The 25,275-nt window shown below is 43.7% G+C and overlaps 1 protein-coding gene across 2 annotated transcripts; it reads right to left on the reverse strand.

Moving 5' to 3' along the window:
* Positions 1-233: 233 nt before the first annotated feature.
* On the reverse strand, positions 234-25,245 carry LOC112224328 (LLGL scribble cell polarity complex component 2-like). 2 transcript variants are annotated; one of them, XM_024387823.2, is made up of 27 exons: positions 24,948-25,245; positions 15,592-15,701; positions 15,338-15,435; positions 14,603-14,684; positions 13,746-13,861; positions 13,308-13,466; positions 12,980-13,142; positions 12,764-12,896; positions 12,569-12,623; positions 12,275-12,429; positions 11,983-12,194; positions 10,041-10,108; positions 9,737-9,890; positions 9,420-9,524; positions 8,925-9,020; positions 8,584-8,780; positions 8,309-8,456; positions 8,012-8,159; positions 3,816-3,932; positions 3,534-3,700; positions 3,131-3,395; positions 2,871-3,021; positions 2,740-2,762; positions 2,430-2,477; positions 2,061-2,103; positions 1,918-1,976; positions 234-1,782 (listed from the first exon to the last, which is right to left on the reverse strand). In XM_024387823.2, the coding sequence occupies exons 2-26, from the start codon at positions 15,664-15,666 to the stop codon at positions 1,919-1,921; spliced, it is 3,036 nt and encodes a 1,011-aa protein (XP_024243591.2). In that variant the 5' UTR covers positions 15,667-15,701; positions 24,948-25,245; the 3' UTR covers positions 234-1,782; position 1,918. The 2 variants fall into 2 exon arrangements, with proteins under 2 accessions (XP_024243591.2, XP_042161970.1); XM_042306036.1 differs by lacking the exon at positions 2,430-2,477.
* Positions 25,246-25,275: the final 30 nt, after the last annotated feature.

Genomic DNA, 25,275 nt, shown 5'->3' on the forward strand with positions numbered 1-25,275 from the left:
AACTCTTGGCTGTGCTTGTATGACAACTGATCCCTAATTTATCCACTTGACCTGCCAGCACCAAACTCACAAGGCTCAGGATATAACCAAAGCTCATAGCCATCAGATGTACTTTATTTTGCCTGTTGCGGTTGAGTGGGGAACAGTCAGAGCGAGGCTTGAAGCAGCAACCCTGTAGTTCAATCAAGCAGTGCATGAAGTCAAACTTCATAGAAAGACACAGACACGTGAACTCTTGTGAAAAACATATATTCATTTTCCAGCAGGACATTATGTAGTGTGAAAGTTATCAATCAAAAAAGTCGGGTTCTCATACTCCATTCACTACAAAAATATATTCTAGAGACCACAGAAATGCTAAAATACCCAGCATTTCAAGAAACAGTACCAAAATATTTTGTTGCAAGATCCGACTATAGCAGCCAACCCCCATTAAAAACACACCCAACCGTTAACAGGCAGAGAATCATATAGTACATATATATTAAACATTTGACTACAATATCTTAAAATTACATTCCTAAATAACATGACTCATTGCTGTGTTCAAAAAAGGGTTTACATTATAACATTTAAAAAACCAAGCCACCATAGAAAGTTGTAGCGTCATGTGCTACACAGGACAAATACCTACGTCAGGTTATAACTGGTTATTACACATTAATGCGCGGACGGTAGGAGAGGTAAGGAGGGAGGTCAGTTGGCAACAAAAGCTTGGGGAGACATTTTACGGCACAGTGGTCTTATACTGCTAGTCTGGTAGTCAGATGTGTTTCTGAGTTGGCTAAAGCAACAATAGGTCTGGCTACCAGGCTGGTGGTCTACCACCTTGTGTGGTTCAAAATTAACAGTACTGATTACACAGATACTCCATGTTGCTCTCGCACTCAAAACAATGCCTTGTTTGGAGTGCCAGAATAAATTTGATGATTTGTCAGCATAAAAAATAAAAAAATTATTGGCTCCCTTGTACAGTTTTTCCCATCCATCTAGGTTTTACGTCTCCAATAATTACACAGAATCAAAACAAAAGGTTATAAAATCACAGGTAAAATTACATTACAAATAAAAGAATCATAGGAATAAAAAAATAAAAAAAGTCCATCCCCCCTCCTCTCTATATCTTCCCCCTCCCCCATATGCGTCTCTCTCTAGGAGACTAAGGCAAGCGAGGATGTGCAGAGCAAGGCTGTTACTGGACAAATCAGAGTTTCACAGGTCAGCTTGAGTTCAAGGGTGAAAGGCTGAATGCCCTGACTGGTGTCGGGATGAGGAGGGAACGTGAGGAAGGGTTGGGTGAGTGACTAGGGTGTGTTTAATGCAAGTATGGCTTGTGTGTGAGAACTGTAAGTGGCTTTGGATAAGCGCGTCAGCGGAATGACCATACAATCATTACTAATGTGTGGCAGGTGTATTACAGTACAGTGGTTGGTCCCTAGGCACAGACGGTGGTCCCTCCATCTCTCTATAGCAGTGGGCCTCAAATGACACCCTGTTCCTCATATACTACACCAACCCCCCTTTATGGGCTTTGGTTAAAAGCAGTGCCCTACTTGGGGAATAGAGTGCCATTTGTGACAAAGCCAGTGAGTCAGTCTTTGGGGTTAGGGGCCAGGGTTCAGCCTCTCATGCTAGGGGTCAGGGGTGAGTCTCTCCGGGGGCTAGGGGCCCAAGTGGTCAGTAGTGGTAGTAATAGTAGTGTTTGTGTAGACTGCGAGGCAGGAGTCAGGAGGCACTAGGCAGACTCCACGATGTCTCAGGCACAGGGATGACCAGCTCAGGCTGAAGAACAGGGAAAGAGAGAAAGACAAAACAAGAGATGACCGAACCAACAATGAGCAACCTGAATTCCATCACCATAGTGATATGTATCATATTCCAGAAGATTAATGTTGATGATACTGATCATAAACTCACCTCAATTGCTCAGCACATTCCCTCCAGCGAGAGCACTCGTCCCATTCTCCAGGAACGTCCTGTAGCAAACACACACAAATGAGTCCCTGCATAACACACTGAAAAACAGAGCTTGTAGTTGCGTTTCAGAGGGGAATACTCACGTCTGATCTACCTCTAGAGACTTCTGGATCTCCTGAAGCACAGCTGTAAGAAAACACACGTCAGACCACAGATGCACAATGATGATTGACATGAGTTGGGATGGTCATCATGAAAAACATGCAATGGGGTGGTTGTGGTTCACTGTGTAGCAGACAATCACTCAAGACTGCTGCTTGGGTTTACACGTCCGGATGCCAAACAGGACAGTCAAAGCAGACACATATCGATATGGCTCAGTTGGTAAGAGCACGGCGCTAGCAACGTCAAGGTTGTGGGTTCAATCCCCGCAGGGATCACTCGCACAAATGTTGGGAGTTGGTTAAGGTTAAGTTCTGTTAAGGTTGTCTGGTGGTTCCTGAGGTACTCACTCTCGTCATTCAGCAAAGCATGCTCCATCACACGTCTAGCAGAGCTCTCTGTAAACGAACAGCATCGCAGCACGCAATCAGGGCACAGAAGCACATGGCATGACAACACAGTGAGTGTAGATCGTGTGTTCGCAGGCCGATCAGCACAAGCAAAAAAATTAAAAAAGGCCTGACAGCCTAACAGAGCATTTCATACTGTGTGCTTGCTGAAGAACACTGTTAGGCATAGACGCGTGCATGTTTTAGTATTATTTGCATAGCTATAGATAACTATATTAGCTCTTTAAAGCAGTAACAAACAGCATCTTACCCGCGCCATCCCTCGTGGAATTTCTGGAATGACAGACACAGCTGTTCAGTAAAACATGAAAAGGTAATTGTGCCAAAAAGCAGTACTTCCAAAGTCGATGGTGAATACAGCTATAAAAACAGTGTGTCTACCTGCGTTCCACAGAGGCCCCGTCCGGCAGCGCCCGTGGCAGAGTGGTGCTGGGTGTCTCGGAGGACACCTCCACAAGAGACCGGGGCTCCACCACACAGCGAGCAGACAGAGAGAAACGCTCAAACTCTGACGGAGAGATCAGGTAGAAACCTGAGGGAGAAAGAGCGCAAGTAAGAAAAATTGATGGCATGAAAGAGCTGAATATATGAAATGCCAAATGCTTGTGAGATGTAAACTGTGTGTGTCTCTCTCGTCCTACCCTGTCCATGCTTGGTGAAGACGCAGGATGCAATGCCGCTGACGTCCTCCCTACGTATACAGGGGTACTGGACCTGCAATTTCACCCCCGGCAACGACACCACGTGGAGGTCTCCCTGATTGGTCAGGACGGTGAGGCCGCTCTCGCCGTAGTCGTCCGTGCGGGTGCTGCCGAACCAGGCCACGCCCACCCGGCGCACGCGTGAGCCGTCAATGGCAGTCAGCTTCAACTTCATTTTGGCGCTCACCTTAGGCAGGGTGAACACCTGGAGAAAAAGAAATGATAGTCTTGGAGGATAAACACATTTTGTGTTTCTTTATGAACCCTTGGGGGGGGGGTGTCCCATCATCAGATGAGTGTGGGTAAGATGTGTGTGCGTGCGTGCGTGCGTGTGTCTTCTCACCTTGAACTGTTCCTCTGATATGACCAGTAGGCTGTGTGAACCCTGCATGTCAGGTGAGCGGGCCAGGTCGTGTGCCACCTCCAGGGGCTCAGGCAGAGGGGAACCATGGCCGTCCAACACCAAGATGCCCACTACTGGAGCACGGTGCATCAACTGGATCTCCTTAGCTGGAGAGAATATTGGAGAATGCATTTGTACTTCATTGTCTGTTAAAACAGAGTTGTGGAAGTGTGGACGAGGGAGGCAAGAGAGAGCGATGTGTAAGAACATGCATGTTCTCACCAGGGTGTGCTGTGACAGGGTCCTCTCCTCTGCGTTCCACAGGCGGTAGGCGGAGCTGGTAGGCGAATACTGATCCCCCATTGGTCCCTGCCCACAGAGAGGGTGTGTTGTGGGAGCCTGTATGAGGGGAATGAGCAGTATGAGATGTCATAAAATGTCTGTTGTGACAGCTCCGAATTTAAGTCTGAACCACATCAGTGAGTCTCCTCCCGATGCTGCGCTTCCCCTTTAACTCCCAATTAAATAGCCAGCATCAGCTGTGGAAAAGGAGCGATGCGAGAGAGGAAGGTTTCAAACCCTCAGCTCTGAAGCTTGTTCATACAGTGCTTTCAGAAAGTATTCACACCCATTCACTTTTTCAACATGTGAAAGTGGGATTAAAATGGATGTAATTATAAATCTACACAAAATATTCTGTCATAGTGGAATAATATATATTTTTTAAACTAACGTTGGCTTTTCTGAAAGATAAAAGCTATCTTAATGAGGTAAGTATTCAACCCTGAGTCAATCACCCTGAGGCAATTACAGCGGTGAGTCTTTCTAGGTAAGTCTCTAAGAGCTTTCCACACCTGGATTGTTAAACATTTGCCCATTATTCTTTTCAAAATTCTTCAAGATCTGTCAAATTGGTTGGTGATCATTGCTAGACAATTTCCAGGTCTTGCCATAGATTTTCAAGCAGTCAAAGCTAACTTGGCCTCTCAGGAACATTCACTGTCCTCTTGGTAAGCAACTCCAGTGTAGATCTTGCCTTGGTTTTAGGTTAATGTCCTGCAGAAAGGTGAATTCATCCCCCAGTATCTAGTGGAAAGCAGACAACCAGGTATTCCTCTAGGATTTTGCATGTGCTTAGCTCTATTCAGTTTATTTTTGATCATGAAAAACTCCTCAGTTCTAAACGATTACAAGAATACCCATAACATGAAGCAGCCACAACTATGCTTTAAAATATGGTGAGTGGTATGCAGCAATAGGGATTCATATTTTATAAGTTTCAATACAGGAAATAATTCATATTTATCCAGAGTCCCAGGAAATACAGAGGAAATTGGAAGTGCCCACTTAAGCGTTTAAACCCAAGATATGGTTACTGTGCCAGGGTTCTCCCAAAATAAGATTGGTGTTGCACCAAAACGTTGGCTTGGCTGCGACCCTTTGTAAAGATTTCACAGTAAATTAAACTGATACTTCGTAATGAATAACTTTGATAGCCTATGACATTCTTGTGAATTGAGAAACAGGCTGATAATAAATTCAGAGCGTTATGTTCCTCAATGAATTCAGAGCATTTTTCAATTTAGTCATTTAGCAGACGGTCTTATCCAGAGCGAATTTGCTGAAGGATTTCTCATCTAGCCAGCTTGGGATTTCGAGCCAGCGACCTTTCAGTTACTGGCCCAATGCTCTTAACCACTAGGCTACCTGCCGCCACAGAGCGCCACAGAGCACACCCAGAGTAGGCGATAGCGTTCATACAAACTTTGTAACGGCAGTCTAACAGTACAAATGACCAAAGTTGCCTAGCTTGTTAGATAACCTCCAAAGAATGACAATATCTCCTACTTGGCTTAAATCAAGTTGATGATTATACATATATCAGATCAACTCATGAATAATGGGGAGAAGAGAGGAAATTGCTGAAATATCAAGGTAACAGTTTAAAAATAAAAAATCCATATCTACTCTTATACCGTTTGTTGATCACACATTCTCTACAGAAGCTCTCACATGGGCAGCAATACGAGACAGCGCAGAAGTGGGGGAAAAGTTATAGCATTATTTTGACATGCATAGGTGAGATGTGCTTTGATAATGCAACCTATGGAATACAGAATAAAGTTAGGTATTTTAATGCAAAACTAGAGTCAGGATTTTAGGTTTCTGTGGGATTGGGACTATAGGTAAATAGCTAAATAACACTTGATTTAGGCTACAGTATCACATGCTAAATGTTTATGATCGGTGATAGATGAGCTACCACTTCTACTTGTCTGCCGGAGATCAATTAACTAAATACACTAAATGACCAAAAGTATGTGGACCCCAGCTCCAATATTTTCACCATTCAGTTGATCATAACTAAGGTGAGTTTTTCTCCCTCCTTACTCCGCTGCCACCCGCCTACACCACGTTGTTCTCAACACCAGTTTCAGTCAATATAGTCTACTGTTTTATAGAAATCTACTAGGCCTAGTGGTTAGAGCGTTGGACTAGTAACCGGAAGGTTGCAAGTTCAAACCCCCGAGCTGACAAGGTCGTTCTGTCGTTCTGCCCCTGAACAGGCAGTTAACCCACTGTTCCTAGGCAGTCATTGAAAATAAGAATTTGTTCTTAACTGACTTGCCTGGTTAAATAAAGGTAAAAAAAAAAAAAATCTGCCCTTCCCATTACTAAGTCATTTATTGTATTGGTTTCGCCCCAAACATAACACTTTGTATTAAGGACAAACATGTAATTGCTTTGCCACATATTTTTGCAGTAGTACTTCAGTGCCTTGTTGCAAACAGGATGAATGAGGTTAGTATTGTAGAGTAACTACAATGTTATTGATCCATCCTCTGTTTTCTTCTTTCAACCATTCAACCTTTGGCCTCATGGTAAAAGATCCCTGAGCAGTTTCCTTCCTGTCCCGGAACGGAGTTAGGAAGGACGCCTGTATGTTTGTAGTGACTGGGTGTTATTATTTTTACTCATATACCAATAGGTGCCCTTCTTTGCAAGGCATTGGAAATCCTCCCTGGTCTATGTGGTTGAAATTCAGTGCTCGAATGAGGGACCTTACAGATAGATAGTACAGAGATGAGATAGTGATTTAGAAATAATGTTAACCACTGAGTCCATGCAAGGGGTTGAATACTTGACTCAAGACATTCCAGCTTTTAATTTTTTATTAATTTGGAAACATTTCTAAAAACATAACTCCACTGACATTATGGGGTAGTGTGTGTAAATTCAGGCTGTAAGACAATGTGGAAAAATACCAGGGGTGTAAATACTTAAAAGCACTGTACCTTTGTTTTGAACTCAAAAGTGCACTACAGCCGTGTCTGAACAAAAGCTAAAACGCCACCAACATTCCTAAACAGATTGGAATGACAGGAAAATCTCAGTTGGATCTGTTGCTCTCCACTTGAGTTCTACTGTTGGATCAGATTGACTCAGACTCAACTGTCAACTTAAGTGAAATAGTGTATGTTGTTTGGTTACTAAGAGTTGTTGGGGAATAATATATTGTGAATCCTAATCATTTGTAATGTTGTGGGGAACAAGTGTTTATGGGTTTTCTGAATGAGACTGGTTTTACGCATAGCTTGTTGATGAACATTGAGAGAGGTCAAATAGGTTCACTTGAAATATTTTTAAGCCAGAGGTACAGAACGTTTCCTGAGGAACCTAAGTTATAATTATTTTGTGACTGATAGTTTGTGTGATCATTTATTTTGGGATAATACAAAAATGCAAAATAACCTTTTGTTTTGGAGTTATTTCTTTCACCGTTTATGGGTTTATGAAAAGTTTATATTCCACGACTGACTTTTTCATGAGTCCTTTGTATTGGTCTATACTTGACAGAGATGAGACTGAATCACAAACAGAAAGGAGAAATCAAACATTTCTCTGCTGGAACGATCTACCTGGCACCCCCTAAATAAAACCAGTGGTGTAAAGTAAGTAAAAATACTTTGAGGTACTACTTAAGTAGTTTTGGGGGGTCTGTGTACTTTACTATTTAAATTTGACAACTTTTACTCCACTACATTCCAAAAGAAAATACATTTTTACTCCATAGATTTTCCTTGACACCCAAAAGTACTCATTACATTTTGAATGCTTAGCAGGACAAGAAAACAGTCCAATTCAAGCACTTACCAAGTCAACATCCTTGGCCATCTACTGCCTCCGATCTGGCGTTTGTAAATAATGTCTGAGTGTTTGAATATCCCTGGCTACCCGTAAAATAAAATAAATAAAATGATGCTGTCTGGTTTGCTAAATAAAGAATTTAAACTTATTTTGATACTTAGGTATATTTTAGCAATTACATTTACTTTGGATACTTAAGTAGATTTAAAACCAAAAAAAGTCTGACTTTTCCTCAAGTAGCATTTTACTGGGTGACTTTCAAGTGAAAGAGGGTACCACTGACTAAAACTAACCTCAGAAGTCAAGTCAAAACCGTTAGTGTGACTTACTGTCTGAAATGAAGGTATCAGCGAAGTATAGCGTGCGCACGAGGCCGGTGAAGGAGTCATCAGGGGATCGAGGCTCTATCTTTCTCTGGACGGGCGCCAACTCCATCTCAGCTAGCTCCGCCTCTAGACGAGCATTGGCCTGCTGCAACTAGAGAGAGAAGCCCGTTTTAGATACACTGGGTTGGATATGAATGCAAAAGCAGACCGCACAAAAAAATGGTGATCTTTAGGAACTTTCTATTAAGAATTATGCAGTCAATTTGTGTGGCCCAAGAAGACACTTTTGTAGTCATTTACCTTAGCTGCGTTGTTGACATGGTGTTTGCGTAGGGACACTCGGCTGCGCCTGATCCTTCTGAAGGACTGGCGGAGAGACTTCTTAATGCTCTTCACTCTGGACAGAGGACCTTCCATAGCCAGCTGGTCACTGGGGTTCAGAGTACACCTACAGGAGTGACAAGAAAGGGTTAACACACACACACACACGTCTATATACGATCTCCATTACCGTCCTTTATTTTGAAGTCATACAGACAGAAACACTCAACACGCCCCCCCACACACACACTTACCTGACGAGAACGTTGTTTTTCTGCTGGTAGTCGTAGAGTCCGAAGCCGTGGCTGGTCCCGAATGTTACTAGTTTCCACTCAGAGTGCAGGGTGAGGGCAGTGACCACGGCCGGAGGCTGGCACTGGACCAGGGCAAAGGGCTGGAACCCTGGGGGGAACGTCACCGGCTCCTCCCTCACCTCCAGACGCGTGTGGCCCTGACATGGAGAGACGGTAACAGAAAAGTATTGATCACCCTTTTAATGCTAACCGAAACCCAATTCAATCAAAATTGCACTGCAGTTTTTAAACACACACTCCTAAAGTCATTTTCTTGTTTGTTGTCATTTGTCGTCGTTTACCTTCCAGCGGAAACCCTCCTGTCCCTGTAGCAGGTCTGCTACGGTGGCCTCCACAGTCTGTTCTGCTGCCTCATCATTCAGCTCTAACACCAGGATCTATGGAGGGGAGAGGTGAGAGACAGACAGACCGTAACATCACATGTATTGTTTTGGACCAACAGGCAGTCTTATTGTACACTTATATGAACCACTCAGACATTCACATCTCTTAGTGCGTGTGTGGTGGTTACCTCTGTAGCTCAGTTGGTAGAGCATGGTGCTTGCAATGCCAGAATAGTGGGTTTGATTCTTGTGTGTGATATATATATATGCCAGCCAACTAAATCAGATCACCCTCATTAATAATTAATGACAGATGATAATATAAACGTAAAATTAAGACAATAACAGACTGGATTTATACCAGTAATGTCCAAACATGTCAGACACGGCAGTTAGGCTAACTGGCCACCAGATTGGGGGGGGTAGTGGTTGGTTTTCCCCTGGTAAACTCACCTGTCCAGCAGTGCCAGCTACAGTCAGGTAGCCGCTGTATTTACACAGGTGGATCTTCTGAATGCCGAGACGAGGGTCGTCACTGTACGGGTCAAAACAACCCACCTGGAGGGAAGAAGATGATGTGGACAGGTTTCATACACTGTCTCAGTGTGTGAATCGGCTATCTATTCTGATTCACGAGACACATTCTCTCCCACAAAACACACCTTGTCTAAAAGGACTCCACTTTACATTTGTGCTCCCTGTATGTGATTATACACACAACCGAATAGTGGAAAACTCTTTACACGTTACTTATACAGACACACACACACCTTTCTGAAAGGTGGCCACTCTCCCTCTGTGCCCTGGTTCAGGTTGTCATTGGGGTCTGAGTCAGTGAGGAACACCCCTGCCGTGCTCAGCTTGTACATGGGGTACAGACACACCCCCGACGCGTCCCAGAAACGCACCGTACCGTCCTCGTGCCTGTGAGAGGAGATTACATTTGTGAGGATCAACAAATCAGAGGAACAAAAACATGACTGACTCTTTGAAACCCTGTTTGCAGTCTACATACAGCAACATTAAAATGTAGATCATAACTTGTATTGAAATGAGGACTGAATGTCTGCCGACCCTGTGAGCAGTAAGTCTCTCTGAGGGGGGTCTGGGGCCAGGTTCTGTCCTCCTGTCATAGGCCACGGCTGGACGGAGGGAGAGAGAATGGAGGGGGTGCAAAAAAATATAATTAGGATGAAAGCAAGAGAAAGAATTTAGGTCAATTCAATGTGCTCCATCAATTCAAGTTTCCAATTAACAGAATGTATTTTCACATGCAGTGAAATGTTTTTCTTACAAGCACTTTCCCAACAATGCAGTAATCAATATCAGTAGTACTAGAAAAGGTTTAAAATATATATATATATAAAAAAAGGAAGCTAGCTATATGCAGGGTCAGTGCCAATACCATATTTACCATGTGCAGAGATACTGGAGTGGTTTTATACAGTATCAGTCAAAAGGTTTGGAAACCTACTCATTCCATAATAGTGAAGTCATCAAAACTATGAAATAACACATATGGAATCATGTAATAACCAGCTTCATGAGGTAGTCATCTGGAAAACATTTAAAATTAACAGGTGTGCTGTGTTAAAAGTTAAGGAAAGAAATTCCAAAAATTAACTCTACGGGATCAGTGTTTGGGTTGAGTTGGACCGCAGAGTGAAGGAAAAGCAGCCAACAAATGCTCAGCATGTGGGAACTCCTTCAAGACCACTGGAAAAGCATTTCAGGTGGAACTGGTTGCGAGAATGCCAATGGCTAATTTGAAGAATGTAAAATGCTTTTTTGATTCTAAATGATTCGATGTGTTCTTTCATTGTGTTGATGTCTTCACTATTATTCTACAATGTAGAAAACAGTAGGACCACACAGCAAAATGAGTAGGTGTGTCTAAACTTTTAAATGGTACTGTATGTATAGGGGTTAGGTGACTAGGCATCAGGATATACAATATCATTAACAGTGTGGTGGCAGCGTATGATGATGATTGTATGCATGCGAGTGTGTGTAGAGTCAGTATGAATGTGTGTGTGTGTGTATAGAGTCAGGGCAAAAACTCTAATAAAATAGAAGGGACAATACAGACTGTCCATGCAGCCATTTTGTTAGTTATTTAGCAGTCTTATGGCTTGGGGCCTGTTGGTGTCAGATTTCTTGCTCTGGTACAGCTGGCTGTGCAGAAACAGACAGAACAGTCTATGGATTGAGTGGCTGGAATCTTGAACAATTTTCCGGTCCTTCCCGCCACTTGATAGAGGTATTGGACGGCAGGGAACTTGGTCCCAGTGATGTACTGGTCTGTTTTGCCGCTGTGGGGGGATTTGCATTGTAAGACTGTAAAAACACCAGGAAATCAGCTCCAGGTGACTTCAATTTAAGAAATCTGTTCCCAAGTATTCCCACGCATAATAGAGAGACGTGATCATATACAAATGTAAGAACAGTTTTAAATTATTATGATTCAGGGAAACATCTCTGTTTGGGCTTCTTGTGGTTAATTTGCAGTCCACAAATAATTTGTGATCGCGTTCCGGCCCCACCCGACCAAACGCTCAAGAAGAAATTGGCCCGCGGATGATAATATAGATCCCCGCTGTAGGCTGTCTCGTCGCCGTCGGTGATCAGGCCTACCACCGCCGTGTCGTCAGCAAACGTATTTGTATTGGCGTCTTGCGTGGCCACAGTCGTGGGTGAACAGGGATTACAGAAGGGGAATAAGCACACACCCCTGACTTGCCCCCGTGTTGAGGGTCAGCGTGGCAGAGGTGATGTTGCCTAACCTCACCACCTGGGGGCGGCCCATCAGGAAGTCCAGGATACAGTTGCAGAGGAAGGTGTTCAGTCCCAGAGTTCTAAGCTTGGTGACGAGCTTGGAGGGAACAATGGTGTTGAACGCTGAGCTGCAGTCAATGAACAGCATTCTTACATAGGTATTCCTGGGTGAAGGCAGTGTGGAGTGAAATGTTTATTGTATGTGGTGCAGGACCATGCTTGGGCAGTGTGTGTCACCTACCTTCTTAGAGTAGTGTGTGTTCTGCAATGCTCCGGCAGACAGGACCCTCTCCCACAGCTTCAGGGGTATAGCAGAGACATGGTGGGAGCAGGTGATGGCCGAGCAGTGGAGAGGCACCAGGTACGGAGTCTGGATGACCGGCCACCCTTCAGTCTGGAGATCAATCACTACCAACTCCTCTTCTACTAAGACCACTAATGCACTGGGTTCGCCTGGACAGAGGGAGAGGGGTTAGCCTGTGTGTATGTGTTTCTGAATCTGTGTGTGCACGCGTATCCCCCTGCCTTTCTACCTGTATGGTATGGTCCGTCTCTGATGACGAAGAAGTCAATGATTCTGGAGGTGAAGTCCAGAGCCACGTGTGTTTTACTGTGGATCACACTGATACAGTGTCTGTCGCCGTAGCTGGCCCGGGGCATGCCGCCACTGAGGAACAGGAACGGAGGCCTGGATATAGACATACAGGAGAACCAGGTTAGAAAACATTTAGATAGATTCATGTGTAAGAATGGAGGATGTGAAAAAGGAATTGACAGAGCAGGCAGAACGAGAGTGAGGGAGGAGAAAAAAAGAGAGACTCACTCACCCCTGTTCTGTCGGCAGCTGGATGATTTTAGAGATGGCCTTACAGGGGAAGTGACCTACAGAGGAGAGAGACAAATCAATTTATCAAATCATCAATTAACCTATTCACCATTCAATCAATAACATTATCCCCTTTGCTGTGTTTTGTCAGCTTCCACAGAGAGAAACATGGTGTTGACTTTTTGGGGGTCCTCACCGTACGGTACTTCGGACTTCTCCTGCTCGCTCTGTGGGTCATCCCCAGCCACCTTCCAGCGGCAGTAGCTGCCGTCGCTATGGGAACTGAGAACATGGCCACCGTCCTCCGTCCACCACACGCTCTCCAGTTGCTACAGAAGCAAAACCAAACAGGGAGTCAAGATCACAGCTCTCGACATCCAGACACCAACACACAGACACAAACATTGTATACCTGTGTAGCGGGGATGTGTGTGACGGCTGATTGGCTGTCCAGGTCCCAGATGACCATGAGGCCTCGTCCGTATCCAATCAGAACCTGACGTGGGTTGACGGGATTCTCCTGTAAGGACTCGACATGCTCCAGGCTCCTACGACCTCCGTAATCCTCTGGTACACTACGGAATGAGGGGGTTCCATTTTAGCACAATTATCGATCAAATACATTTGTGGCAGTGTGTGAGAGAAGCATTTAAACATCAATCAAGTTTAACGTCTGTTTAGGATACCAATATTTCCAATTTAGACTCAATGAAAAGAAAGTGCGTGTGGTGTGTTAGTACCCGTTGGTGACTTTCTCCAGGCTGATGTTCCTCTCCTCTAGTTCTCTGAAGCCTGGTACCTTCACTATGAACACGTGTCCTCCCTCTGTTCCTAGCAACAGCAGGTCCCCAGAAGAGTGGGCTAGCACCGCTGTTACACGAGTTACACTGGGGGGAGCACTGATGGAGGGAATGAGAAAGAGGGAAAGAGAGAAAGATGGGATGAAGTTAAACAGGTTGAATGTGGCAGACATCCAATAAAAAAATCATATTCAAGGTGCATATGTGTTCGCCACTGAAGTGTGCATGTCACCATAGAAATAGAACCTCATTCTAGTTCTGTGCATGTCTCACAGTGGGTCCTCTTACCGGGGCAATCCAATGAGTGCGAGTGTGTGAGGAAAATAAAAAAGCTTGAGAAGGGATAGGAGAGATGTTGTGGGGTGGTGTGTCTCTCACCCCGGGGGTCCAGTGAGTGTGAAGCGTCCTATCTCCAGCAGCTCAGAGACACCATGGTGAGCTCTGAGGGTCCACATGTGGAGACTGTTGTCATCCAACAGAGTCACCAGCTCCACCTGTTCAACACAGAGCAACTAGAGATGTTAAAAAAGACCGTAGGACATTATGAGGATGTTAGGAACACGTTATGACTGTCAGGACGTTTTGGGGCTGTTAAACACAGCTTTACTACTAACGTTTCCAGCAATGATTAGATCCACATATTGGATTCTAGGGCTGGGCGGTATACTGTATTTTACGATGTCGCGGTATTGACGCACAGACCGGTTTGGGTTTTTAATGTTACTTTCTATGACATTATTTGAATGTTCGGTTTGTTAAATGTGATACACCGTGTGTAACGTCCATTTCATCGTTTAAGTTGCTACTTGAGTCATCGCTCTCCACGCCACTTTCCACACAGAACTAGGCCCGTCCCGTCACTCAAGGAGCACATTTGGTTTTTTTTTGACTGCAAGACACTTGTATTCAGCCTGCATGGTTAATACAGAACACGGAACAACGTTGATAACAATGCTGTGTTCCCTTTGCTTTTTAATATGAATCCACTAACATTCCAGAATTACACCATTAGCTTGTGTTTCTTAAATCACCTTACAGCACCTCCACACAAACTATTTTTCTGGGTGTGTGCCAGCTCATCTTTGTTAATTATTCAAAAACATAAAATAGCAATTATTTGTATTTTTTTTGTAATATGATAGTTTGGCCATATCGCCAAAGAAGATAATTTCAGTAGCAAGTGTGAATGGAGAATGTGATAAGGTGCTGCCAACGTGTGTTGAGCAGCCACTCACCTGGTGTGGCAGGAAGTGGACCTGTGTGACGGCAGCGTTCTCATCGTGTAGACCCATGAACTCTACACCTGGGCCACCGTAACTGACCACAGGTTAAAGAACACATGCACACAGCATGTCACACCAACACACAGTGTACACACATGCGCAGCAAACACAGACACACACAAAGCATGATGTGTACACACACAGCCCCTCCCCCCATTCATAGACACTGGTTCTTATTTTTCTACTGTACTGAAACGGTCCACATGCATCTATAGAAAGAAGAGATTTTCTGTTGTCTTTCTTTGTGTCTTATCTGGCTGCCCTGCCCTTGGCTAATAATACTTTCATTCATAGAATTAATTGTGTTATCAAAAGAACAATTTCCCCTATTGTGTGAATTAATTATAATGACAGAGAGAGACAAGGGTTATCATAGTGACTGGGAGTGAATGGTGGGAGTGTACTGACTGGTTCCACACTGGCAATGAGTACGATTGTGTAAGATGAATCAACCACACACACACACACTACGACAGAGATAGACACACAACAACTGTGCCTGTCTGGTAGTCAGAGTTGAGCAACAACCTGGGAATATAAAAATGACTCCACATGTACCCACACACTAACCACAGACAGCTAAAGCAGAGGGGAGACTGCGACAAACTGGTTCAAACGTGTGAACACTTAAATCTTGCACTCCTACACAACCAGACAGACCTCTCCCGTGTCTATTGAAGAGGATACAGTTTGATGGCTCCGGAGCGTGTGCCGATGGCCAGGAGCTGTAGACTGGGGCTGAAGCCCAGGGCACTGGGCTGGTGAGGAAAACCATGCTCCACTGTCTGGGTGGGTGAGTGAGAGTGTGAGAGAGAGAGAGAGAATTATAGAAACTGGCAAGACAAATTCCCTGATAATTGTCTGGAATTGGGATCATAGCCTTCCTGTTGAGACTAGAGATCAAAGCCTTGTCAGATCAGACTGACTGTCACTGGTCTTACCTTGTTGAACCCATAGAGCTCCTGTTTGATCCGCTCTCTTTGGGACTCCTGGCCATGTCTCCTAAACCTCTTCATCCTCTCAGGAGCACACAGGCCCAACTGCTTCACCTCTACAGAGAGACAGTGGGAGAGAGGAGATTCATTTAATAGGACGACAGGCATTCACAAGTCTCCACTCTCTTCCTCTCAGTCACTCGACTATCTGAAGAAAGTGGGCGTGGAGAGATGGAGAAAACTTTCTGGAGCAAAACAAAAAGGAGGAAAAGCGAGTGAAGAGACACAGCAAACTAAACCAGGGCTCCAGGAAAAACCCAGCTCAGATGGTGTGTGTTGGCCACTGACAGAGACAGGCAGATGAGAGAAAGGAATTCCATGGGAGGAGCATGGCCTACTCTTCGCTTTCTTGTCCGTGGTCAACACACACACTGCCCGAGGGGGTGGGGCTCGTCTCAGACAAGAGCTAGGGGCCGGAGGTCACTGGAGGCTCAAGTAAAGAGACCATTGTTCTACCACTACACACTGATGGAAACACCTGTCACACCTGCTGTTTCCAAATAGGCCCTTCAGAGAGAAAGAGGAAAAGTGAGAGAAAGAATGAGTCTGCTTTTCATTCTTTCCTTTATCAATAACGTTTGCGCGACGCTTAGGGCATAACGAACCATGACCCGATCACAACCTTTTAAAAACAACTCTCCTCTCTTTTCCAGACAATTTAAAACCCCTGGACTCTGACTTTCATTTCACTAAGAGGAAGGAAGAGTACTGGACAGCTTTCTCTTCATCTCTACACATACTAACACATTCCCTAAGCCCATCCCATGAAGGAGAGGTTAAAGCCACACGTTGGTTAGACCAAAAAATGTCAGTGGTCTAACATGCTGACCAGACCGTTCACGCGCGTTGGTTTTTGTCCACCCACACCAGACGCGATCAGGACACGCAGGTTGAAATATCAAAACTAACTCTGAAACAACTATGTTAATTTGGAGATATGTCGAAAAGCTTTAAACATTTATGGCAATTTAGCTAGCTAGCTTGCTCTTGCTAGCTAATTTGTCCTGGGATATAGACATTGGGTTGTTATTTAATCTTAAATGCACAAGGTCCTCTACTCCGACAATTATTCCACAGATAAAAGTTGTAAACAGAGTTAGTTTCTAGCTCTCCTCCTCCAGGCTTCTTCTTCAGACTTAATATGGCGGATGGCAACCAACTTTAAGGTGCATTACCACCACCAACTGGAGTGTGGACAGCAGTTTATCTTTGGGTACATGCTCCTAAAAACCAATGAGGAGATGGGAGAGGAGGGACTTGCAGTGCATCAAGCGTCACAAATAGAACCGTGTTCTATTTTAGAGCCTGACTACACAGCCACGCGCGAGCAGTGTCGGTGCAATGACTGAATTATATGTAAATGTATTTTGCGACGCAGGCGTTGAGGTCAGCATATAAACCTGTCTACTCTGACTGAACTCAACCTCAAAGCTGTGTCTCCCTAGGTGATGACAAAAATTAAATGTTCCCCCTCAAAAGCCCTACAAAAAAAAACAGGCCAGTGTTTCAGGCCTCGCCGATTTTAAAGTAAAACAAAAAATGTCAACAATGATTTCATAAAAACTACAAATGATAATACTGCAAGCCGGGATAAGCTGTGAGACCGTATTTTCGGTCTAGGCCTACTCAGTCTTCGAGACAAGAGTGAGACATACTTTTGTTATTATTACCCTGATATCAGCGGCAAGATGCCGTTAGTCATTAGGCGTGTGAGGGATTATGGGATAGTGGAGGACTGACTCACACCCTCACCAAGTAAACTTCCTCGTTTGGATCCTGGAGACTAAGGGAGTGGGATGAAGTTGCATGCTTAAGGAATTGGGGAGGGTAGGCTTACCCTAGATCTGTGATAAATAAATGTAATATACTTAGTTTTTTTAATAGAAGAGAGTTCCATGTTAAATGTGTGTCATACACATTTGTCTAGTACCCATTCGGTTCCTCTGAGTCCACCAATGTAGACCCAAGGGGCCAGCAGAGCAGAAAGAAGCAGCTCAGTGCTCTAAGCCTGCTAACAAAGGCTGGGTGGGAGGTCCTCTTTAGGGCTTCACACAAAGAATGGCTTCCTAGGCAAGGACAAGAATCTGCTCTGCTGATGAAAACTGAGGGTAGCTGTAGGAGGAACACACATGCAGGCACACCGCAGTATGGAAAAACCTGGCAGTCTTAAGGCAGTGTTCAATGTAAACACAGACCCAAGGAAGCTAGTCTACATTACTGAAACAGACAACATGGTGATTAATTGTAGGATTTCAACCAGTGTGACAGTTAGGCAAGGCCTACCCAGTGATTATGCATCCCATACGCTTCCATTAGAACATCACTAGCAGAACAGTAGTGTTTAGAACTGTCAATTCAAACAGCAAGTTCCACCTCTTCCCGTGGCTTCCTTGTGACTCTTCTCTTCAGAGTACAAAAGGCTTGGAAAATGGAGCAAACTGAAAATGAGTGACTTATTCAAGGCTACAGTACAGTTAGACAGGTTTGGAGCCGGGGAATCATGTGCAGTATGTCACATGACATAGACTACATTTCCATTCATAACACCCTGTGGACAGTATTCTGGCAATAAGGCTTAGGGGAAGTCCCCAAAGGGAAGGGATTTGTTCATTACTTGGAAAAACAATGCTATGCTGAAGCCAGTGACACAGAAACTAAGTGGCAAACATCCACAGTGTCAGTGAGTGGACAGTACAGCCATTCTATTCCACTGAGAGAAATCCGCCATGGATTTTCCCAGGAATTCCATTTGGACAGAGCAGGGCAATGACCTTGTGTTGAGAAATAGGTACACAGACAGACACCCACCTCACACAGCAATTATCCGAACCAGCAAGGGCCGTTAACAGTGTTTAGAAACTTGGTCAAAGATTTACAAGACAATGAAGCTGACCTGGCCTTGCTCTTATACAACACGGATGTCATTCTTGATGACACAGATCAAACAAGCTGAATGAGAGCAGCGTTGTTTTAAGTGGGGGCGATATGGCTGCATGGCTTCAACAAAATTCATATTCAATTCTTTGGAAATGCTTGGATAGGGAGGAAATCACACTCCCGGTTCGTTAACAACGCTCACCTGGGACATCAAACTCCCAGCATTCTACCAACTCAAACCATCAGAGATGAGAGGGGATGTACAGAGAGAAGAAAACACACACAAACGTGCCTGGACAGGGCATCAGATGTAAACTAGACTTAGTAACTTACTGCTACAGTGAAAATCTCACTTTTAAAAGTTCATATTCTGTTAGGCTTACCCATCCTGAAATAAAGTTGCTGACTCATTCTACACCCATATTTGTGGTCAAACCATAAATTGTAGGGCTGGGAATTGCCAGAGAGCTCACAAGACAATATTATCATGATACTTAGGCTAGCTGCCGATATGAGCTGTATTATGATTCTCACGATTCTATATGTATTGCGATTCGATGTTCCGAACATATCGCTCACCATATATCTGCTGCAGAGGGACAAGAGAGCCACGAGAAAACAAGTTTTGATCAATCACGGAAATAAAAAGGGCTGAAAATAATTTGGCTCCATATTTAAAAGGAGAACAAGCTATGATGAAAAAAAATACTGGAGTTCTGGTGCAGGTACAGCCAACAAGCACAAAAATATTACCATAGTCGATACACCGTAAAAAAATTTTTTTTTTAAAGAAAATCCAGATATGTAACTATCAATCCACCCCCCCCCCCGCCAAAAAAAAAATCAAATAAATTGGAGAGAAAACACTTCAAAAACTCAACCTCAACCTCAAAACGTTAAAAAAAGATTCCTCATTGGGGGATGACCAATCAGCAGTCTACTCTCATTTATATTTGTCTATGACCGGTATACATGTACACCATTCTGTTGTTGGCGTATACTCACAAAAGTCCAACACAGAAAAGCTGCTTTAACAGATTTAATTACCTTTTTTTTTGAAAAACATTGTAATTAATTATAGGTCATATTTCATAGAATTCTGGAAACACTGGACAGTTACATTAAGCCCTGTCTTTAAACAACATAGCTGACATTGTAATTCAGACCGAATGGCCAGGAAAAATGCCTGGCATCTGAAATATTCTACTTATGTTCTTATGCAATCACCAGCTATGTCAGAGCTTGTAGAAAAAAAGCAACTAATAAGTCACTCCCATGAAACCGGACGATAAGCAAAAACAAGTAGTTAATTAACCGAGAATGGGGAGTTCATGTTTGGTGTTAAAAGTGTGTCTATAAAACTAAACACACAAAACAATAAGAAAACCTGTCTGACGAGTGCAGGAGACAATACAGCCAAGGAGAATTAGCTGTGTTGGCAAACGTGGTGTGATCATGAAAACATTAAGATGAGACTACACCTCTCTCCAGTACTCCTCCCACTCTCTTCCCTCGCTCATGGCATACAGAGGCTCAGCTACCTCCTCTCCTGCACTCTCTCACTATGGAAGAGTGGGACATTTGAGTTTCACTGACCCCAAATTATTTAGTCACGCTTCTCGGTGAATTTGCAAACAGACTCTTAACCTTTGTCCTAAGACGCAAGAGCATAGGACTGAACGTCTAGAAATCCTTCATACGGAGTCAGCCTGCATGACAATGCAGCACACAAACTCAATTTAGGCCTCAACGTCTAAAAAGGAGAATAAGCGAGAAAAGGGAAGGGTGGCTGTGTAGGCTGTCACGCTGGTACAGGCTGATCCGTAACCACTCATTGCAGGGCTAGGCCTATTCTTAGTGATGAGTTCTCTCACTCAGCATCAACGGATGGGACCAGACTCCTCAAATACTTTAGAAATAGATCTCATCCCTGATCTGCCAGTAAGGTTGGATTTGTGAAACCAATAACATCATAACCTTGATATTCACGTCTTCAATCAGTGACAAGGATAATTGATTACAGGGATTCAAGGAAGAATATATTCACGGGAATCAGAGCAGAGATGTTTTTCACGTAACTGTCTGGACAGAAATAAAATATTTTCGGGGGTCTGGTGGACAGGATGTCATACCCCTCTCTCCTGTAATCACACAGACAGGACAACAGTTAACAATGGCCTCACGGCTGTTTAGTTACAATGCTACTGGTTGTATTATTGCTCATAACCTACTGTGTGGCGTAGAGTGCACTTTCTGTTGTTATCATCCCCTTGAGGATTTTTGTTTTTTCTTGTGGTTTCATGTATCAAGCAGCTCCTGAAGCTGTGCAACCTTTAGAACAAAAGCTATACAATGTGCACCGACTTGAATAGAAAAATAAAGTCTATGCAACAACACATTGTTGTCACATTCTTTCCTAGTTGTTCAATATTGACTGTTGGGATACATTTTGATGCATTACTTAGGACTAGGAATTGCCAGGGGCCTCAAGGTCCGATATTGTCACAACGCTTAGGTGACGATATGATATGTATTGCGATTCTCACGATTCTGTCGTGATTCAATACTGTAATTCTATTGCGATTTGACGCGCCAAACATACTGCTCACTATATCTCTGCTGCAGAGAGACAGAGAGCCTGAGAAAACGAGTTTCAGTCCGGGAAATAAACATGCTTAAAACATGCAGCCTCACCATTTAAAGAGAAGATAGAGAAGAATCTTTAGGGTGACAAATACTGGAGTTTTAGTGCAGGTACAGCTGAATACCCCTACCCAGAGTAGCAAAAAATTTTTTTTACAATACCAGACAAAAGTTGACACATTGTAGAATAGTGAAAAGATCAAAACTATGAAATAACACATATGGAATCATGTAGTAACCAAAAAATTGTAACAAAATCTAAATACATTTTAGATTTGAGATTCTTCAAAATAGCCACCCTTTGCCCTGACAGCTTTGCACTCTTGGCATTCTCTCAACCAGCTTCATGAGGTCACCTGCAATACAATTAACAGGTGTGCCTGTTAATTTAGTTAATTTCTTTCCTTCTTAATGCATTTGAACCAATCAGTTGAAACAAGGTAGGGGTGGGATACAGAAGATAGCCCTATTTGGTAAAGAACTAAGTTCATATCATTATTATTTCAAGAACTTTGAAAGTCTCTTCAAAACGCAGTAGCAAAAACCATCAAGCGCTATGATGAAACTGGCTCTCATGAGGAGCGCCACAGGAAAGGAAGACCCAGAGTTCTCTGCTACAGAGGATAAGATCATTAGAGCCTCAGAAATCAGCCTCAGAAATTGCAGCCCAAATAAATGCTTCACAGAGATCAAGTAACAGACATCACAAGATCAACTATTCAGAGGAGACTGCGTGAATCAGAACAGCATGGTCGAATTGCTGCAAAGAAATCACTGCTAAAGGACACCAATAATAATAAGAAGACTTTCTTGGGACAAAAACACAAGCAACGGAAACAGTCCTTTGGTCTGATGAGTCCAAATGTGAGATGGTTTCAACCGCCGTGTCTTTGTGAGACACAGAGTAGGTGAAGGGTGAAGGGATGATCTCCGCATGTGTGGTTCCCACTATGAAGCATGGACGTTGTGGTGTGATTGTGCTTTGCGGGCGACACCGAATTATTTAGTATTCAAGGCACACTTAACCAGCATTGCTACCACAGCATTCTGCTGTGATAAGCCATCCCATCTTGTTTCTACTAAGTACGACAATCATTTGTTTTTCAACAGGACAATGACCCAACACACCTCCAGGCTGTGTAAGGGCTATTTGACCAAGAAGGAGAGTGATGGAGTGCTGCATCAGATGACCTGGCCTCCACAATCACCCGACCTCAACCCAATTGAGATGGTTTGGGATGAGTTGGACCGCAGAGTGAAGGAACAGCAGCCAACAAGTGCTCAGCATATGCGGGAACTCCTTCAAGACTGTTGAAAAAGCATTCCAGGTGAAAGCTGGTTGAGAGAATACCAAGTGTGTGCAAAACTGTCAAGGCAAAGGGTAGCTACTTTGAACAAAAATATAATATATATATATATATTTAGATTGGTTTATTACCTTTTTGGTTACTACATGATTCCATGTGTAATTTCATAGTTTATGTCTTCACTGTTATTCTACCCTGTAGAAAATAGTAAAAATAAAAACACTGGAATGAGTAGGTGCGTCCAAACTTTTGACTAGTACTGTATGCATGTACACAGGAGTCAAATCTTAATAAAATATTGTCACAACTGTATTGACCCCCCTATTACTTAGCTACTTAAAACATGACCTAGAGGCCTTGGTAAAACAAGCGAGAGAAGTTAATGTTACTGTTGAAGATTAAGTTAAATGTTAGCTACTCTACTTCCTCACCTGTCTCATTAGCTAACCAGTCTATTTCTCCTGCGAGGTAAACTGTTCCACATTGGTAGAGGTAAAACAGGAATTAGGCCAAGATAGGAGACTGTAGAGTGTGTAGGTTAACGAGCCACTGACATGACACGTTCAGTGAGGAATTGCATCTAGCCAACTCGAAGCAGACTTTAGGTTGTTTAGAGAATGAATCATGTGGTCACTGGTCAGTCAGTGTCTTGTAAAAATGCTGCATCCATCCCTTCATAACTTTATGCTTTTCCATCATTCTGTGCTTGGCTAAGCAGTAAGCACCCTTATCATGGCCTACTCTAATGAAAACAACTTAGCCAGAGCGATTTGATCTCAATGCTTCTTTAGCTTTCCTTATCAAGACTGATCTACAGATAACTGGCAAAATAAAGGAAACACCAACCTTGTCTTAAGGTGTTGGGCCACCACAAACCTCCAGAACAGCTCCAATACAACTAGGCATAGATTAATTATAGTGTCTGGGACACCATTGTTCACCAAATTATGGAATTTCTCATTGGTTTGTTGACGGTGGTGGAAAACACCATCTCGGGCACCGCTCCGGAATCTCCTATAAGTGTTCAATCGGGTTGAGATCTGGCGACTGAGACACACACAGCCTAATCCCCCTATGCTCCTTCTAGTCATGGCAACCAAAATACTGGGATTTTTATTTTATTTTACACATGACCCTAAGCATTATGGGACTTTATTTGTTTAACTCATGAACGACACCTGCCTGGCAGCACCTGCTTTTAATATACTTTGTATCACTCGTGTTTTTTTATTTTGGCAGTTACCTGTACATCTTGGGACAGGTGCTTGTTTTGCTTAGAAACTGGGGCGTAGTTTCAGGTGGAAGTTTATCATGTCCCAATGGCAGGGGTCTGCTTGGAACAAAGGGGTGTTGTTTGGCTAGCACAGCTGCAGGTGGGAATGATGGACTGGGCAGTGTCAGTGGAATGTCTGTCCTTCAGTAGTAGCCAGTCTGTCCCAGTCTTTTTTCCTGGATAGAAACTAACACCGCCCAAAGGTACAGTAAGCCTCATACTCTTGACTGAGTAAATACTTAACCCTTGTAAAAGCCATATAAAAAAGGTAGCAAAGTGTGCAAATTCATTACTGCATATTTGCATAGGTTTCACCGAACAGATGACAAACATGAATACAATCTTAAGTATCCTCCATGTTGCAGAAGCCAAGAATGAAGTGAACGTCATGTACAACCCAAAACAGTCTTGTTGACATTTCTAATGAAAACAATATTGTCTTATTTTGGTCGTGAATTTCCCCCGAAACCGGTCAAACCGGTCTAACAGATGACTTCTTACCACAAACCCATACGCCCCCTCCCCAAACATAATTACTCATTGATGAAACCCTACTCTACCGTTGCCTCAAACTACCTGCGAGACGAGGAAGACACCTTGCTCCCACCTACTCCTTCCCGTTGCCAAAGTTTTACCTTTCCATCATTATGCATCAGTTAGCTAGCTCAGCTGACTTAAAAACGGGGTGAATGGTTCGTGATGTTGATGGCCCTGAACGGGGAATATTTTCAGTTAGCTAATAGACACAGCGGCCGCTAGCGAGTTTGTTACAGTAGCGTTCTGAGTTAGCTAACGTTAGGTAGCTAGCTAACGTGAGCTATTTCACACACTTGTGCAGCAAGCAAGTTAACAGGGTACTTGTATTTCAGTCCGGTGCATCCAAAAGTAGATGCTTATTTAATCTATGTCTAAAGTGTACAGACCCTTTAATTCCTGGTCGAATGGAAATGAATCTGAATGGCTTGGCAGCGGCTCACCAACACTGCCAAGCTAACTAGCTAACGTTAGTCAAATTAACACACAGCAACTAATCTCTCGAGGTTAACGTTGCCCTGTTGACGTGCTAACTAGCGAGTGTTATCCAGTTAAATTACACTTCAGCAGTAAGGTTAAGTAGTAGCATTTTAGCTGGCTAACTAACGTCATGCTACAACACCTGTAGGCGCGACACTCCTCTCTCACTCGGGCCCTTCGAAACTCACCTGACTCCCAACGGCCGTCGCCCCAGCTGTGTCCAAAACGCTTTCGCCCGCTAATTCACTAAGCTTGGTCGGCGTCCAGTTTGCCACGTTTCAACTTCCCAAACCAATTTCAAATCAGAATCCAAAGGACATCGCCTGCTTGCATTGAGGTGTGTAAATGCAGACCCTGTGTTGGTTTGTTTGGAGGCTCGCTCGTCCACCTATCTTTCGCTTGCCCTGTCTCCGCAGCCTCGAGGTGATGAAGCCCCAGACCCGCAAAGCGCAACTTGACTGGCTAGCCTCCGCTGAGACTCCTCCCTTCACATCCCCTTCCGCAATACGAATCAGC

The sequence above is a fragment of the Oncorhynchus tshawytscha genome, linkage group LG25 (genome assembly GCF_018296145.1).
Source record: "Oncorhynchus tshawytscha isolate Ot180627B linkage group LG25, Otsh_v2.0, whole genome shotgun sequence".
In the NCBI taxonomy this organism is placed as follows: domain Eukaryota; kingdom Metazoa; phylum Chordata; class Actinopteri; order Salmoniformes; family Salmonidae; genus Oncorhynchus; species Oncorhynchus tshawytscha.